This window comes from Chroicocephalus ridibundus, chromosome 1, assembly GCF_963924245.1.
Source record: "Chroicocephalus ridibundus chromosome 1, bChrRid1.1, whole genome shotgun sequence".
In the NCBI taxonomy this organism is placed as follows: domain Eukaryota; kingdom Metazoa; phylum Chordata; class Aves; order Charadriiformes; family Laridae; genus Chroicocephalus; species Chroicocephalus ridibundus.
The window spans coordinates 164,799,189-164,815,651 of NC_086284.1; the positions used below are offsets into that span (position 1 = coordinate 164,799,189).

The 16,463-nt window shown below is 48.9% G+C and overlaps 1 protein-coding gene across 7 annotated transcripts in view; it reads left to right on the plus strand.

Annotated features, from left to right (window-relative positions):
- Window positions 1–15,947, plus strand: part of CACNA1I (calcium voltage-gated channel subunit alpha1 I) — a 186,863-nt gene extending 170,916 nt beyond the window's left edge. For 2 of the 7 annotated variants that reach the window (XM_063322474.1, XM_063322476.1), the window contains 5 exons: window positions 431–577; window positions 4,801–4,917; window positions 5,303–5,471; window positions 6,349–6,545; window positions 8,441–15,946. In XM_063322474.1, the coding sequence (XP_063178544.1) occupies window positions 431–577; window positions 4,801–4,917; window positions 5,303–5,471; window positions 6,349–6,545; window positions 8,441–9,142 (1,332 nt within the window). In that variant the 3' untranslated portion in view covers window positions 9,143–15,946. Of the gene's footprint in view, window positions 1–430; window positions 578–4,800; window positions 4,918–5,302; window positions 5,472–6,348; window positions 6,546–8,440 lie in introns of all 7 variants that reach the window. The other 5 variants (XR_010069438.1, XM_063322477.1, XM_063322478.1 and 2 more) reach the window with 5 other exon arrangements.
- The last annotated feature ends 516 nt before the right edge of the window (window positions 15,948–16,463 follow it).

Sequence of the window (16,463 nt, forward strand, 5' to 3'; positions counted from 1 at the left end):
TCTCATCATGGTGTAGGAACCTGAGGACCAGCAGAAGAGGGATGGAGCAAATCAGCTAAAAGTGTGTTAGGAGCAAACTTGAGAGGGGAGCTCAGGAGAAGAGAGAAGGTGAAATGGCAGATCAAAAGTGAGGCACTCCAGCAGAGCTGGAAGGGAGGCGTGAGCCATGCCGTGGCGCACTGACAGTGAGTGAAGACAGTCCCTCCTTCAATTTTTATATTTTTTTTTGCATTGAACTCTGGCACCTTTACACACCCCAAGGAGCAAATGCTCTCCCAGTGACCCTGTGCAGGTACCTGCAGAACAAGGTGCTGCTCCAGATGAGTCAGGGTGGAGAACCCAGCCCCAAATTCACATGAAACTTTGAAGCAAAAAAACTCGGCGTTCTTAAAATGATCTCTCCCATCCTCCCCCCTTTCTTGTCCCCTAGGAGAACTTATGGCTGGACAGTGTCTCTTTAATTATTAAGGACTCCTTCGACGGGGAGTTAATGATCATCGATAACCTATCGGGCTCCGTCTTCCATCATTACTCCTCGCCGGCCATGTGCGAGAAGTGTAACCATGACAAGCAAGAGGTAACCTGCGTACGAGGATGCGTGAGGGGACTCTCCCCCCAAGACCTGCACACCCACACCCACGTGCCCTCAGGTTGTCCGATGTGTGCTCCTGGCTGTAGATTGTGTAGACAGAGAGCTCGTTGACCTGTGTTTGACATCTGTCATGAATTGCTGATACTGCCTCTAGTACAGGCCTGCCCTCCTTAGCCACAGGGGGATGTTTAAGGTGGTGGAAAGGTGAGATGTGCCAGGACACAGCTCAGGAGGGACTGAATGAGCTGTAGAGAAATGACTATGGAGGTGTCCTGGCAGGTCTTGTTGTGTTCAATTCTGCAAGAAAAGCAGAGGTTCAAGCTCATGTTGCACAGAGGACTCAAAGGATCTCGCCTCAATGACGGCACTCAGGGGCAATTCAGTGGTAGATTTAAGCATGTGTTTTGTCTTCAATTTAAGGATGTGCTTGCTTATTCCCTGTTGAGGTCGATGAATTAAGCACATGCTTAAATGCCTTGTTGAATAGAGTCACCGTCTGTGAGCAAGGATTGGTTTGTGGTGAAAACCAGTTAGTTAGTTTGAGCAAAAACTAAATAAAAATGGGGTCACTGAGAAAGTTTGAGAGTCTCTTTTCTGATGTAGAACCTGTTGACTTGACAAATGGGTTGTTGCGAAGAGCAGGACACCAAATGGCTCAGACTTGTGCTTCTAAAGTTAGAATCTTTAGAAAACTACTTCCTAAGCAATTAGTCTTTTCAGGTTGTGGAACTTCAGGAGCAAAGTAGTCTGGGAGAAGTTAGGCGAGTAGCAGAATTAATTTTGTTTCTGAAATAATTTTACTGTATTTAAGTGCTATAGTCACAGTCAGACTTGCAACAGTAGCGTGGCTCATCTGACAGTAAATCAGTACATCAGTGGCAATCTTCACCATCTCCTTCTCCATAACTAACTTGATATGTTGCTATTGCTTATAAAGAAACCAGGAAACTTGGGAAGGGGGCTCTCATTGGCAGATTACTCCATCATGTTTGAAGAAAACAATATTTCATTTGGCTTCACATGCCTAGTTCTGATGCTCAAATCATTTTCAGTCTCAGCTGTCTGCCCGTCCCCATAGCTTCCCTTTGAAAGTATCAAAATGCACACATTGCTGTAGTTTATCAGTATTGCAACACTTCACAAATGGATGCTGCGTTAATGCAGCCAAATAAGTAGTTTTCAATTAACTGCAATTTCCATTGCTTTATGTAAGTCCGTATATTCAGTAGTTGGTGCTCAGCCTTCTCAGAAAGTCAGGTCTTCTAAGACATTCCAGAATGATTTCCCCCCAATTAAGTCATTTGCAGCTACTTTGCTGCATTTGAAAACCTTCCAGATAGTCTTCAGTATCCTGCCTAGGAGTAAAGACAACAACAAATTTTCTTACCTTGCCAGCAAGGAAACTAGACAGCAAAATCTTCAAGTGCAACTCACAGCCACAGCAAAGAGTTTAACAGAATAATCAAAACCAAAGATCATATTTTCTAACGGCTGCTATAGAGCCATAAATTATTTTTCGAAATTGATATTTCAATACATCTAAAACGCGGAATTGAAAAGAAATGATCTATATCTGCGGGAATAACTTTAGTAGTGAAATGTAGATATTTTATTTCTGATCCTATGAATCAAAACTACAGCTCAGGATTTTAAGTCACGGTTGATCATGACCTTCTCTTCATATTTCATAGTATAAAGAACATTGAGGTAATTCCAACAGGAAATTACTACATGGAGTCACAGCTAGGCGTGTCCCAGCACTAACACCAGCAGTGCACATAGTCATTAAATTATAGTGTGCTCTGGTACATCGACGTATACGAACGTGCATTGTACGCGCAGACAGAATTGTACTGTCTCAGAAGCAATTGACAGCAAGTTATATAGGCAAAACAGCTTTTATCTAGTCCTATTCAATACGTGTGTGTTTGAAAAAAATAGCATGCTTGCTGCCTGCCGAATCACCCTTAACTCTGCCCCTGTGACAAAAATCACATATTAGCCAAAAATGTTCGCTCCCATTTCATCTGTAGTTTAATCCATCAAGATGCTGAGCATAGTGGACGGACGCAACACTTAAACATATGCTCAAAGTTATTAATATGTGCTAAGCTTTTCGTTGCATTGAGTAGAAGTGCTCAGGGTCTTTCCCAGTTACGCTGCTGGCATCTTATTTTCAAACCAAATATTTGTACAAATCAGGATTTTTGTAATCGTGGTTCTTTTAAAGTTGTGTTATATCTGCAACTAGTTATTTTCCAAGGGCGATGTGTGCACGGTTCAGAAGCCCCTGGCAGTTTTCATGGATTGTGCTCCTAGTGAACATCCCCTTCTGCCCCCACTGCAATTTTTTTAATTTTTTGTTCCTCATCTTTAGTCAGAAGATTTTTAAATATTCTGCAGTACAGGAAGCTTTAAGGACAAAACATCTTTTTTTCATACTGCTAATGTCTTCTTTTGTCATCAGTATCCTTTCCCTCTTGGGCTGGTTGACAGTTAGACATCTGTGTATTGGTGATGGATAGCGTGTTTAGCCAGTGGCGGGAGTTTGCCAGTGAGCAGGGGTGAACTGTTTCCGCACATGCAGTTTAGCTGTTCATGACTTTGTTGATTATGTATTTTTGTGTAGATCCCAGGGCGGCCAGAATTTGTGAGCAAGCAGTTCAGTGAAGAACAGACTATTCTGGCTTTTGTTGAAACCCTTTTTTATGGATGGAGAAGGCAGTCGCAGATGTTATCACATTTCACGCTCGCGTCTCTCCAAGCACAGCTGTAAGGCTGTTCTGGTGTACTAAGCACTTAGGCGAGTAATGGATGAGTACACGCATTAAGTGGGACTGAATGAAGACTGTGTTTCTCTACGCAAGTAGTTGCTGACTGGTGCCTGTGTAGCGTGCTTGACGTAACTTCATTGTGGGTTCTCCGGTGCGTCCGTGCTCTGAGCAGTAGTTGTTGGTTCTGGGGTCTCTTCATGGTTGAATGGCACCATAATATAATAATGTCCCAAATAAGGATGTCATTTGTGCCCTTCATTTAAATCCAGCTCTGGTTTTCCGTACTGTTTATTCAAAGTGCATTATCCCTTGGATGGAGACTTCTTCCAGTCTCTGGCACTGGCACAAACCACCAACCCCCCAGCTCGAAGGAGTCATCTCTCCAAATGTTCCACCTGCTCTTATAGCACAAAAGCTGTACCCACCTCTTGCAAACACAAACACAGGGGAGGACAAGATAATTGGCCAGGAAGCAAGCTGTCCTGACTGAGACAACCCAGAATATAGCTCTCAGGAGTCAGGTACTGGTGGTGGGAACTGGTGGGACTCTAGAGACCAGCCAAGCACAGGAGGGCTGCTTAGGCTACTAGAAAAAGGAGATTCTTTTCAGGCATTGTGGGAAAGAGATGTCAGGCAGAGGGGAATTGAAAGCTTGGAGGAAAGAGGATGGGGAGGGGCACACGTGGTATGAAACAGGCCAAAAGATGAGACAAGGTCAGGCATGGGACTGGAGCGGAGCTGAGGCTCAGGGATGAGAAAGATGCAGTGGTCAGACCTGGCTTCAGAAAGCAAGAGAGCACAAGCATGAATAGGTGGGAAGGGTGAGTTTAGGGAGGGGGAGCAGGATGGGAGACGGTGTTAGCTGAGGTCTTGGGTCAGTTAGAGGTGAGGGGAGAGAGAAGACACAGGGAAGCTGAAGGGAAACAGGGTTTCAGTGATGAAGGTAAGAGAATATGAAAAGCATGATACTGGCATGGACTGCAAGAGGCATGGCTATCCCTGGAATGAAAGCACCTTCATGTTTAAGCAGGGCTGTCTGTGGCGCCTTCAGAGAGAGGGGTCCACTCCTCGCCCCTCAGCAGAGCAGACTGCCTTGTTACCGGCCTGAGCCAGCCTCCCCGCCTGGCTTTACTTGCAGGGCCTTGTGCCAGCTGTATCGCTGGGACAGATTCAGGACTCCTTCCTCCAATTCTGGCACTAGAGGAGCATGGACTGGCGGTGGGTTGCTTGCAGATCATATATTCAACCTTCATTAAAAAGTGGATTCTCCTGCCCAACCCAGGTCTGGGTTAGGCAGCACCTGATGTATCCAAGAAATATAACCTAAAATTGATCTCAGGTCTACAGGCTCTCACTTATCCATTATAAACAGTGTGACTGCTTTAAATGTGGGTGCCAGACATGACCTGTGACAGCTCCTTTCCCTTCCTGCAGGTCCAGCTGGCTGAAATGGAAGCATTATCCCTCAACTCAGACAAGTCCTCTTCCATCCTTCTAGGAGATGAGTCAGACAATCGCAGCACCTCTCAGCTCAGTCCTAAGGAGATCAAGGTTAGCCCCAGGTGGTCATGGGCACATTGCAACATGCGCTGTATTTCTGCCCCTGCTCATTTCAAGTGCTCTGTATTCATGCAAGTGTCCCTGCTGAGGAATATAAATTCTGGCCACTTTTCAAGAGCTTCTCCATAGAGACATACAGTGGAGAAGGATTTGAGGAGGGAAAAAAAGGGATGTATGTGTTTGAAAGTTCTCTTCACTACTGTCAGTAACTTCCTCTGAATGAGCCTAAATTTACAGGATTTGGGCTGGAAACCTGAGCATCTCTTAGCTAGCCTGAAGGTATCTTCAGAAGCAGCCCTTCTTGAGGCTTTGACAAGTCTGCTCTGTCATCTGCCATTAAATTTCACAAGGCTTTATCCTCGTTAATTTTTTTCAGCAGGATGGCCAGGACAGCCCTGACTCCAATGGGGCAGGCGATCTGGGGGAATGCCTGCTCCCAATATCCAGTGCAGATGGCTCCACAAACCCGGACAGTTACCTGTGTGAAATGGAGAAAACACCTTTCAACTCAGTCCAGTCTTGGCTAAAGCATGAAAGTACCAAAGGTGAGCACGGCTCTCATCATTCTCCAGGTCTGCTGAAAGTGTCGGTTGGTTCAGCTCATCTGCCTTTCTCCTGCAGCCCTCCTGCCTGGAATGGAGCTAATGTGACGTGGGGTTTCACTAACCAAGAATTAGCTTTCAGTTTGCCAGTCTTCAAGAATGAGTTGAGGAATGTTTTCTTCTTTTGCTGCTAGATCTTATATCCCCCCTTAGACTTGCCTATATGAAGTATCATGAAAAAGCTGATTCCCACTCACAGTAGTGCACCCACGTGCAGTCAGAGAAGAGTGGGGACGGATTCTCCTGACGTGCCAGCTGGATGAACTGTGCTCACTTGGCATGGTAAAACATTGCTGCCCCCTCAGGTACAGGTTCAGGGAACACATAATACATGTCTGCCCTTGGTGGAAGCGCTCCAGTTCTACTCTTGAGCACACTTTGGCCTCTTGCGGTCCCCAGGTTTCCCAAACCACCAGTTTATTTATCTCACTTCATCCCTTGCCTTGCAGGGTATAGGATGAAAGTCCTCTGGCAGTGATACGTAGTTGAATCCAGGCTTTACAGCTCGGCGTTTCTCTGTAAGAGCAGCAATGGGAGAGGCAAGCCGGGCTGATGCTTCATGGCTCTGAGCCATGTTAGATCTTCCAGGTCAGGTGCAGGTTTTGGTCCTTGTGTGGAAAGTGGGACCCATAGTGTGAACACTAGACTGAGGCTTCTTGGCTAGGATTGTGTGTTAGTAAATACCCTCCGTACCACTGCACTTGCAGGACTCTCGGTGTAACAGCAGCAAAGGCACCAAATCAAATCAGAGGACTCTTCAACTTTTTTTTCTTTTTTTCTGTTTCTGTTCTCCTCCCCATTTCTTTTGGTGCTTTGTCAGCCCCTCCCAGCCCCTTCTCTCCAGGTGCGTCTTGCCCTCTGTTACCTGTACCAGCAGAATTTTTCCACCCAGCCATCTCTGCCACCCAGGCAGGGCCTGAGAAAGTCTCATGTCCACGCAACCTTCCTAAGATCTCTCTGCAAGGCTCGTGGGCATCACTGAGATCTCCGAGTGTGAACTGTTCTCTTCTTCATCAGGTGAGGACCCCCACTTCCCTCTGCTAGGAAAGCTTGATCTTCACATCACGTCCAAACAGAGGCGGCTGAATGGGGAGGAGGGCAGAGGAAGGAGAGAGGCAGCTGTGGTCATGGGCTGGGTCACCTGGATCTAACCTGCTGGAGGAGCACGGTGGACTGCAGAGTACAGGAGGGTTGGAGAGGATAGAGGGTTGTATAGCAAAGGGGTGTTGTACAGCTCTCACCCCCTGAAATCCTATGTTCTTCTGCTTTGGATCAAAAAATAGTTTGACAGCTGCAGCTAGTCCCCAGTGAAGATGAAATCACATCACCTTTTAGCTCACCCCGGGTCCCTGGCGCTAAGTGCGCTGCAGGAACCCTCATGCACAGCAGCCGCAGCGTGAGCCAGGGGGATGGCAGCCACGCAGCCACCTCGGCTCCTCTGAGCGCCGTGACTCTGGATCACGTACCTGCTTGGTGGGAACAGGCTTCTTCCCACCTACCTCCTCCACAGCCCTTCGCGCCACATCCACACACTGCGTCCCTGAGCTCACTGTTTTCCCCTGCCCACTTAGCTCTTACATCCCAGAAAGGTGCTCTCTCTTTCTGAAAAGGCAGCTATTTCTCACTAATGGAAGTGTGAGGGAAGATCAAGTGTCCCTGAAGAGCAGAGGAGGCAGAGATGAAAGTCCAGTAGAGATCCCTGTTATTGTTCTTGGAAGATACTCCATGAACAATTCCTGTTTGAGGAGTACAGGGACACTCTTTTCCAGACAAACTGAAAAATAAAAATAAAATCATATATTATCCAGTTCCATGTGACAGACACTGTTGGCACAATACAAATGTGTATAAAATCACCAGGGAGAAATTTAGCCTTGAGCTGAGGCCACTGAATTGTTGCAGGTTGAAACTTCTGGTATAAGTTTAGACACAAAGAGAAAGAGCTCTGGAGCTGGCGTACCACTGGGGCAAAAGTACTGAACTGCTGTAAAGGAGGAATTAGTAGACTTCTGATTATGTGATACAGAATGTATTGAACAGTTATGGTTCAGGAGACCGCTTCCAGTCCTACATGCATCATTCCCAGTGCTGGGTCCCAGTGATGATCTCACAGTTCAGACCAGTTTCCTAGAAACAACTGAAATGCAGCTTAACTAATCGAGTCCTTATACAAGGAAATTAAGGTTGTTTCCCCTTCCTGCTGGAAGGGGACCCCACCTTTCTGCTGTAAATACCTTCATTGCCACTAGTACTGCTCAGAAGAACCACGAGTCCTCTTTTCTCTTCCCAAACGTTGCTGATTTTTTAATGAGAGGAGGTCTATGTACAGAGCCTGAGGTCTATGTACAGAAGTCCCCTGACTTCTGGCCAACCGATGGTTTTGATGTGTCTGCAGCCTGTGTGGCAGCTTCACAGGGAAGCCAAGAGTGGGGACCCACGGGAGAACCTTGGCTCCGGTGCCTCCTGGACCACTCGTGGGCAGGGACAGCCCAGTAGCAGGGGCTGCAGGGTTCACAGACCCAGCACCCCTTCCCTTTGGTGGAGCCTTTCACATGGGAGGGGAAGATTTATCGTGGAGCAGAATGAAATCACAGCTCAAAATATTGAAACCTTTCCTCCACCCCTCGCAAAGGGGGGTGGAGGAGCTTCCCCTGGGCAAGCTGCGTGGCTGGTGCTTTGTAGCATTGCTCAGGTGGTTTATAGCTGCCCTCCCCAGCAGAGGAGAGTGAGAGAGGAACTGGAGTTTTTCCCCTTTTTCTGTAATTGTGGTTTATTTTCACACCCCAAAGTACTAAAAAAAACCCCTAACAAACCAACCAAAAAAAACCCACAAAACAACCCAAAAAACCCCAGAGTCTCTTGCCCCCTGCCCGTCTCCCTGAGAACTGTGGTTTCACTCTCCTGCTCCCCAGGCCCCCGAGAGCGATACCTCGCTGGACAGCCGGAGCAGCAGCTCGGCGGGCAGCCTGCAGACCACGCTGGAGGACAGCCTCAACCTCAGCGACTCTCCCCAGTGCACCCTGGACCTCCCGGTGGCTCTGTGCCCCGTACCAGCTGCCGACAGCCAAAGACCCCTGGCAGCCCCCCTCTCTCCTGCCTCCCGCCGCCGGAGCCTGCGGGGTCGGGGGCTCTTCAGCCTACGAAGCATCCGTCGGCACCAGCGCAGCCACAGCAGCGGCGGCAGCACCAGCCCCGGCTGCACCCACCACGACTCCATGGACCCCTCGGACGAGGAAGGGGCGGGCAGCAGCCTGCGGGGGGGTGGCAACAACAGCGAGCCCTCGGAGACCCTCAGCAGCCTCTCGCTGACCTCCCTCTTCTCACCCCCGCCACCGGGGCTGACGCTGGTGAAGAAGTGCAGCAGCACCAGCAGCCTCCACGCCAGCCCCTCGCCCCGCCGCCCCACCGCCCACCACGCCAAGCCCTTCTACACCGTTGACCCCCGGGGCTTCCTCTCGATGCCCTCCTGGGTGACGGACTTCTGCAAGGACACCCCCTCGCCCAGGGAAGGAGAGGAGCCGGATGGCCCCGGCAGACTGGGGACGGGGGACCGTGGCTCCCCGCTCCCATCCGAGCTGGAGCTGGGCGATGGAGTCAGCAAGAGGAACAGATGAGGGTCCCTGGGGCGCAGGGAGGGAGCGTTCGGCCGCCGGCATGGGGAGAGTGTTTCACTAGCTTCTCCTCAGCAGCAATTCCAAAGGATTTGCAAGAAAAAGAACCAGGCAAACAAAAATTTATAAATATATATATATACATAAATATATATATATATATACATACAATAAATACTCTGGTACCGTACCTCAGAGGCATGGGAGAGTGCAAGCAATACGGGAACAGTCCTGCCCGAGGGCAAGACCTGGACCATCACCGCAGAGACTATAGTGACAAGGAAAGGCCATGGGGCTGGGACCCTCCAGCCAGGCGACTGCCGTGCGGCAGCTGTTTAGTTATATACATATACATATATAGAGAGATCGATTTATTTATTTTTTTTACTGAGAGATTATGAATTTCAGAAAGTGCTAAGGAGGAACAAAGAAACGGGGGCTGACGGAGGTGCTATGCCAAACAAGGAGGGTGGAGGCAAAGGGAGGGGAAGCGAAGTCAGCAGCAAGGGAAGGACGTGCGGGGTTTGCCTTGCCTGTTTCTGGGAACTTCCGTATTGTCCATGCTTCCATTTCAAACATTAAAAATTGTGGGCCAGATCTTCAGGTCGAGCGTAAATTGGCAAAACGCGATTGTGCGCTTCTGTTGGTGTAAAGCAGCAGAGCTCTGGCTTGTGGTGGATTCACGCTGATTTACAGCAGGTGGAAATCTGGCCCCGGCAGCAGGGAAAAGCAAACAGCCATGGAGCACGGGAAACGTTTTGAGGTGAAAAGCCTTGCTTTGAAGGGAATGTGTGAACACAGTGGGCATGCTCATGGGAGGAGGGGATGGAGGCTACATGGCATATTTTTGCTGTTGTTTTGTTGGTTTTGTCTTTTTCATTTTCCCAAGAAAGAAAACTGCTAAGGGAAAAAAAATAATTACAAGATATGTGGGGAAATTTGGAGTGGGAGAGGCAGGTGGAAGGGGAGCAGGAGATAAAAAGGGGAGAGGAAATTGAACTTTTCCCACTTTCATTTGCAGTAATTGTGATATTTTATTTTAGAAGCCCAAAGGTGCAAAAATCATCTCTAGAGAAACCTATCTGTTATTTTTGTATCTATAGCTATATATATTAAAAGAAGACAAAAACTAGAATTTTAAAAAAGACAAATAAAAGCAAAGGGGGCTTCAGCGACACAAAACGTAGTCAGTCCCCTGGCCGAGGGCTAACCCTGCTCCAAGTCCCAACGGGAAGACCCTACAAGAACATCCTCAGCTTGGTGGTGGCTGCGCCTCTTCTCCGGCATCTCCTTCATCCTCTGGCGTTTTCCTGATTTGCATCAGTGTAGCTGGGACCAGAGTCCTGCTCAGCACCAACCGCGGACACGGAGAGCAGGGAATATTGTCGTGTGTGTGTGTGTGTGTGTGTGCACGCAAATGTAAGGATGTTTACTGTGTGTTGTGTCCAGGCGAACTGGCTCACCAGCTGGAGAGACGGGGGAGAGGGAGAAGGAGAACTGCAGCTCTCCTTGCCTCCGCCTTGCAGGGGAGCATGAGTGGGGAGGGCTGCAGTGCAGAGGGCGAGGGCAGAACAACTCCTCGAACCACGACCTGCCTCAGGATCCAGGATTTGATCCGGCAGATGTTGTCCTTTCCCGGCATGGTTGCAGCAAGGTCTCCAGAGGCTGCATCCCTCCTTGCCTTTCCAGCAGCATGACTGCACGTGTCTCCTTCCTGGCCACGGCCAGCCTGGATCTCCTTCTGCAGCAACTCCAAGGTTTCGTACCCTTCCCAGGTTCGCAGGTGGGTAGGAAAACCAGCCACCCGGGGGGTACAAAGAATTTTGGATGTCACCTACCACCCCAGGGAAGCTCCGCTAAGGTCTGTCAGAGAAGACAGAGAAGGGCGGTGGGAAGAAGATGGGAAGAAGGCAGGAAGAAGATAGCAGCCCAACGGAGACAGGGAGGTTTGGAGGCTGGTTCACTGCTCACAGAAGGAGTAGGGCTCCCTCGGGCATTCCTGTCCCATTTTTTCCATCAGATCAAGAGGGCCCCTGCAGCCCTCCCGGAGCTCTCCCAGCTGGCACATGAAGCGTTGTGAAGTGGGCAGTAAAAAACAGATGTTCTGGTTTTATTGTGACCTGTCTGATTTTTAAGCAGCTGCTGCATCTTACGAGCCGGGGCTGTAAACAGCGAGCGCGTCAAATGGGACCAACAGCCAGGAAAAGGATAATTACTGTGCGGACTTGATTTATTTGCTGGAAGGAGTGTTTGCTGTGTTGCAAGCGTGCACGCTGACTGCAGGGAGGTCAGGCCTGGGGGGAGAGGACAGGAGAGCCCAGGTCCTTGTCCTTGCAGAAAGGATGCTGATCCAGATTTATTAAAGCAATAATAAGGGTCTTTAAATGCTTTTTTTGCACTGGTGGTTCTTTGGGTCAGTTGCCCCTGCCTGTTCTCCTGTGGGCAGAGAGGAGAGACAAGACACGTGGTTTCATTTCCTCGGGGAAGGAGGGCAGTTAGCCCCCAAACGGCCGAACAATGAATTTGGGCTGCACAAGGCTTAGATGCAAACCCAGAGCTGCTTTGAAACCAGAGGTAGGGCTTACCAAAAAACCCCAACCAGTTAAAACCCATCCAAATCCCAGACAGCTCAATGCAAAATATTTCCTTGAAGGTGTCCATAAGGGGACTTGGAGGTGGGACTCCGAGCTGTCCTGTCAGTCATGTGGGCTGTGAAACATTTTGGCTGAGGAATGGGAGAAAGGTCAGTGATTGGTGCAATGCTAGAAGCTACCCCGATATTTGATCATGATAGAAGTATGGCCTGAACTTGGGAGAGTTGGGAGGGGAGAAGAGTCAAAAGATGGTGGGAAAGATGGTGGTGGTGACCTCGTGGGGTGACTTACAGCCCCTAGGATGGATGCTCTCAGCTTATGCTCGGTTGTCCCTGGAAGTGACTTGCAAGGAAAAATTTGTTTCCCTCATGGTTTGGGATTCATGACAGCCCTTTTGCTCTGCACAATGTCTCCCCTTTGCCTCCCAGCGGGGTCATGCCACCACTCCTGCCTCCCCGCAAAAGGGCTTTCACCCTCCACCGTATGACTTGAGAAAAGGCTTCTGGCTTAGGAAGGAGGTTGCCATGGAAACAGAAGACCGGGTTATCTTTAGAGAATATTTTGTCTCTCTCTTTTAATTATTTACTAACTGTTTGAAGAAGAAGGAGGAAACATACATCCTTCCGGAAGAGGAAGCAGAATACTAAAACCCAGCAAACGCCTTGTGTTTTTGCTGGGGATTTCGGCGGCGGGGCCAGTTCTGCCGTTACTCCTGGCAAAAGCTGCCTTTCCCAGCTACGCCTGGCTGTTGGTTGGCACCAGGAAAAACCTCTGTCATCACCCACCCACCTCCCAGACAACACCTGAGGGCAGCCAGGATTTGCCCAGGCATCTTTTCAGCCTCCCGTACTCCCCACTTCCCACAGGGGACTATATCACAGGCAGCACCTGCCAGGAGGCTCTTTGCTGTCGTCAACCCGAGATCACTCTGTTTTGTCCCACTGCCATGTTACCCTCGTGCCCGGCTCTCCCCCGCGTCTGCCACCGAAAGCAGTCCCTTTCCCTGCTCGATGCTGAGCTCCTCCGTGTGCTCGCATCGTGTCTTGCTCTGGCTGCTGCTCCGCCAGGCTAGGCCTACTTAGCACTTTTCATCTTCGCTTGCCAGCCGGTTCCTTCACCTCTTTTCAACTTTTTTTTGGTGTTCATTTTTCTAAGTTCTGCCTGTACACCTTCCCCTCTCGCCTTGGCCTCTGGGCCCGCCTGGCCTGGTTTATTGCAGGTGCAGAGAAGAGCCTGTCCTGAGCGCTTCCCACCTTCCTTTGCGTAGAAAATCCTCACCCGCTCCAACCCGCTGGTGAAAAATGCACCCATATTTAGTATTCCTCTTGCGCGCAGACACCCTGTCTCAGCACTGCCAAATGAACAAAGTGTGCTGCTGGGTTTACTTCTCCTCGCGGCTTCTCCACCTTCATCTGTCTTCCTTACTACTACCAAAAGTTTCCTTCTGAAATAAGACATATGGGAAATAATTGCCAGCATGACCACTGTTTTCTTTCACGGGGAAGTCATCAGTGTTGTGCATTTGGGGTGGGGTTTTTTTGGGGTTTTTGGGGTTTTTTGTGAGGCCAGGTTCTGTCAAGGACTGAACACCACCGGCTTTCTGTGAAATTAATACAAGTTGAGCAGTCCTGGGGGGGGAAACTGAAGGTGTCATTGAGCAGGAAAATAATTTTTCAGACAAAATAAACTCAAAGCAGAAACCTTAGATGCCTTCAAGGAATTTTCTACTTTTCCTTTTGGCTAAAAACGAAATGATTCCTGCGAAAATGGCTCTCTTGTATCCAGAATGCCCCCACAGGGCATCACAGCGGTGGTGTGCCCTGGGTGACCCCTGGTGACTGTCTCCTCAAGACACCAGACCCCTTGGCTCCCCACAGGGCGCTGAAGATGGGTCCCCAGGCGGTGAGGTGCCTGCAAGGTGCCACAGGAGATGTGCTCTGAACACCTGCCATGCAAGGAGAGCAAAAGGTGTCATAGCAGCGGCTCAGGAGTGGAGATTTGATTTTAGCCAACGTAACTAAAAACTCAAAATTTGTTATGGAAGACGTGGAGGTAAGTGGCTTTGGTTTGCTTGTTCTCATCACAAGAATTTCACGGAGAGGAGGAAAATTAAACCCTACTGGTTTTCTGACCAACTGTGATACAAAACACACAGTGCACCTTGTAGGAAGTGCTCGGTACTTTGCAAAGTCAAGCCCCTGGATGTATGCCATCAAGTTCAGTTTATCTGCATGTGATCTGACTTTCCAAATATTCCCTTCCCTGGTTTTCATGAATACTTTATTTTATGAGGTCTGCCTTACTTCTCAGTTTTTTCCATGTTATTTTTGTTCCTTGCTGGGGACCACCTTCCAGTAGGAACTCAGTATCTTTGAACTATCATTCATTTTTTCCGCCTCATTTAGACATATATGTTTCTTCTCTAGTGCTTTTTCCTTCTCCTGTACGTTTCCAAGCCCCCTGTTTATTTCTCCTAAGATCCTGTCACACTTTGAGCAGGAGCTGGCAATGTGATATTGAATATTTATGCCTCCCGACCACTTCCAGAGCAGACGTGCTCAATTTACAAGTAGAGAGCTCTCACCCCCACCAAAACCGGCATCCCAGCCTCCACTTTGCAGCGTGCCTCTGCTTTTGCTCCAACAGCGGCCGCACTAATAAGGGCTCTGCCCTTTGCCTTGTGCCGACGATGGGATTGCACAGATGGATCTTATGGCTGGGTATGTCCTCAGCGTCGCTTTGCATATCAGCAGAGCTGCCGAGCATCTTTCATGTTCATATTAGTAGGAGCAGGGAGGACTCGGCACCTCACAAAATCGCTTCCATTAGCAGTTGGGCTGTTGCCACGTAAGCCACAGCAGGCTCCAGCTCACACTTCCCCTTTGCTGCCTAGTGCTGCTGGGCACAGAGGAATACAAATCTTTTTCCTTAGTTTTGTCTGTAATCACCCAAGTCAACAGATACAGTTCTCTCTTTGTCTCATGGTCCACGGAGCAGAATGATAGAGTGGGAAAGGCACTGTTTTTCCAAGGACATTTTCCTGGAGACCAGAGTACTTTAACCCCTTTGGCTAATGCCATTTTAGCCGTCCGTATTATTTGCGAAAACTTCAAAAGATGCTGTGGCTTGGGGGGGTTTATTTTCTGTTTGCTGTGGCAGGGTCGGTGCACACAGTGCACCGTGCAAAACAACAGCAGCTCCTCCGGCAGCTCTTCCCCTCCCTTTCCTCCAGCTCGTTCATCCTGGATGAAATTTTTGCTCTGTAAGTTACCTCTTTGTGCTGACCACGGCGCGGTGGGATTTGCTGCCTGTCATTGCCCTGCTGCCACCTTTTTCTTTCTCTTCTTATCTTTCTTATGACTGCTGCTAAGGGAATAGCACTGTCCCTTCGCAGAGCCTGGCAGAGCATCTCCAGAAAGGGGGCTGGCAACCACCCAGCACAAGCAGGCAGGGCAGCTGCCCCGTCCTCGGTCAGAAACACCCATATGGGCTAAGATGCCACTTCAAAACAAACCATCAGCGATACCACGGGCTGCGCGGACAGCAATCCTAAGAGAAAATATTTTTCAGTGAAACATCTTCAATCCAAGCTTTTGCTCTTCAATTGCAAAGTGCCTTCTTAGGAGAGAGCTACCCGCCCACACACGAGGAGGAGAAGCGTCATGCAAACACCCAAGGTATATGGTCCACGCACAGGAAGGCATTTTTATTACCCTGCAAGTCCTGGGTATACACCTTGCTTTCGAGCTATCACAGCTTTGGACATGAAGTACCAGGTGGGCTTTCCTCTAAAACTGCCACTGTCACCTACAGCTGCATCTAATAATTGCTGGGATGATAACAACGAAAGCAGATGACCCCATTTCTCTTTTCAATTACAACTTCACAAACACAGTTAATTTATGTTCCCATTTATGCTCTTCTCCCACCGCCTTATCTGAGCCATAAGAAGGGTTTGTTTCAAGATATGATCTACACACAGAAATACTACAAACATCCTAGTTAATAGATATTTCTAAGAAAGAGTCGAGTGCAATGTGGATGGGGTGGCATGGATAAAATATCTGCTTTTTTGTGTATATTCCCCTCTACGTACACACAACTGCCCCCCTCCGTACACTTGTATTTCTTGCCATAGTCTTTAAAAATGACCTTCTGTTGAATGTAGAGTTAATAACATGGGAGAGACTGTTAATCATCATTGGCCACTGATTAGTTTTTGCTGTTACAGTAAGCCCAGGCATAGGAAATAAATCAGAAAGAAAAAAAAAAAAAACCCACACCACAAAAAAAACAACAACACACAACACGGCACTGAATAAAAAAAAAACAGAGAGACTATTCTGAAAAATCCCTTGGTGTCTGCTCAATATTTATTCTTATGCTTCTGTAGTCACTGCCGCTTTGTGTGCGTGCGTGTGTGTCTGTGGGCGTAGGCATGTACTTGTTTCAGGGTGGCTGTCGTTTATAGCCAGATCTCCCACTGGTCTTGTTTTTCAAGTGAATATTAAAGCAATAAACAGCCCAAACTGCTGACACAGGACAATGCTCACCAGTAGTCCCCGCAGCACTGATCAGGCGATGCCCAGGCAGCACTTCCATCACTGGCTGCCACGAGTTGCAGAGGTCTCTGCTCGCCCCGGGGCAGAGAGCCCCAGCTCCCAGCCACGCACTGTGGGCCTGGAACAAGGGGCAACCTCAAAGCGTCACAGCCTGAGGAGCCAGGCATG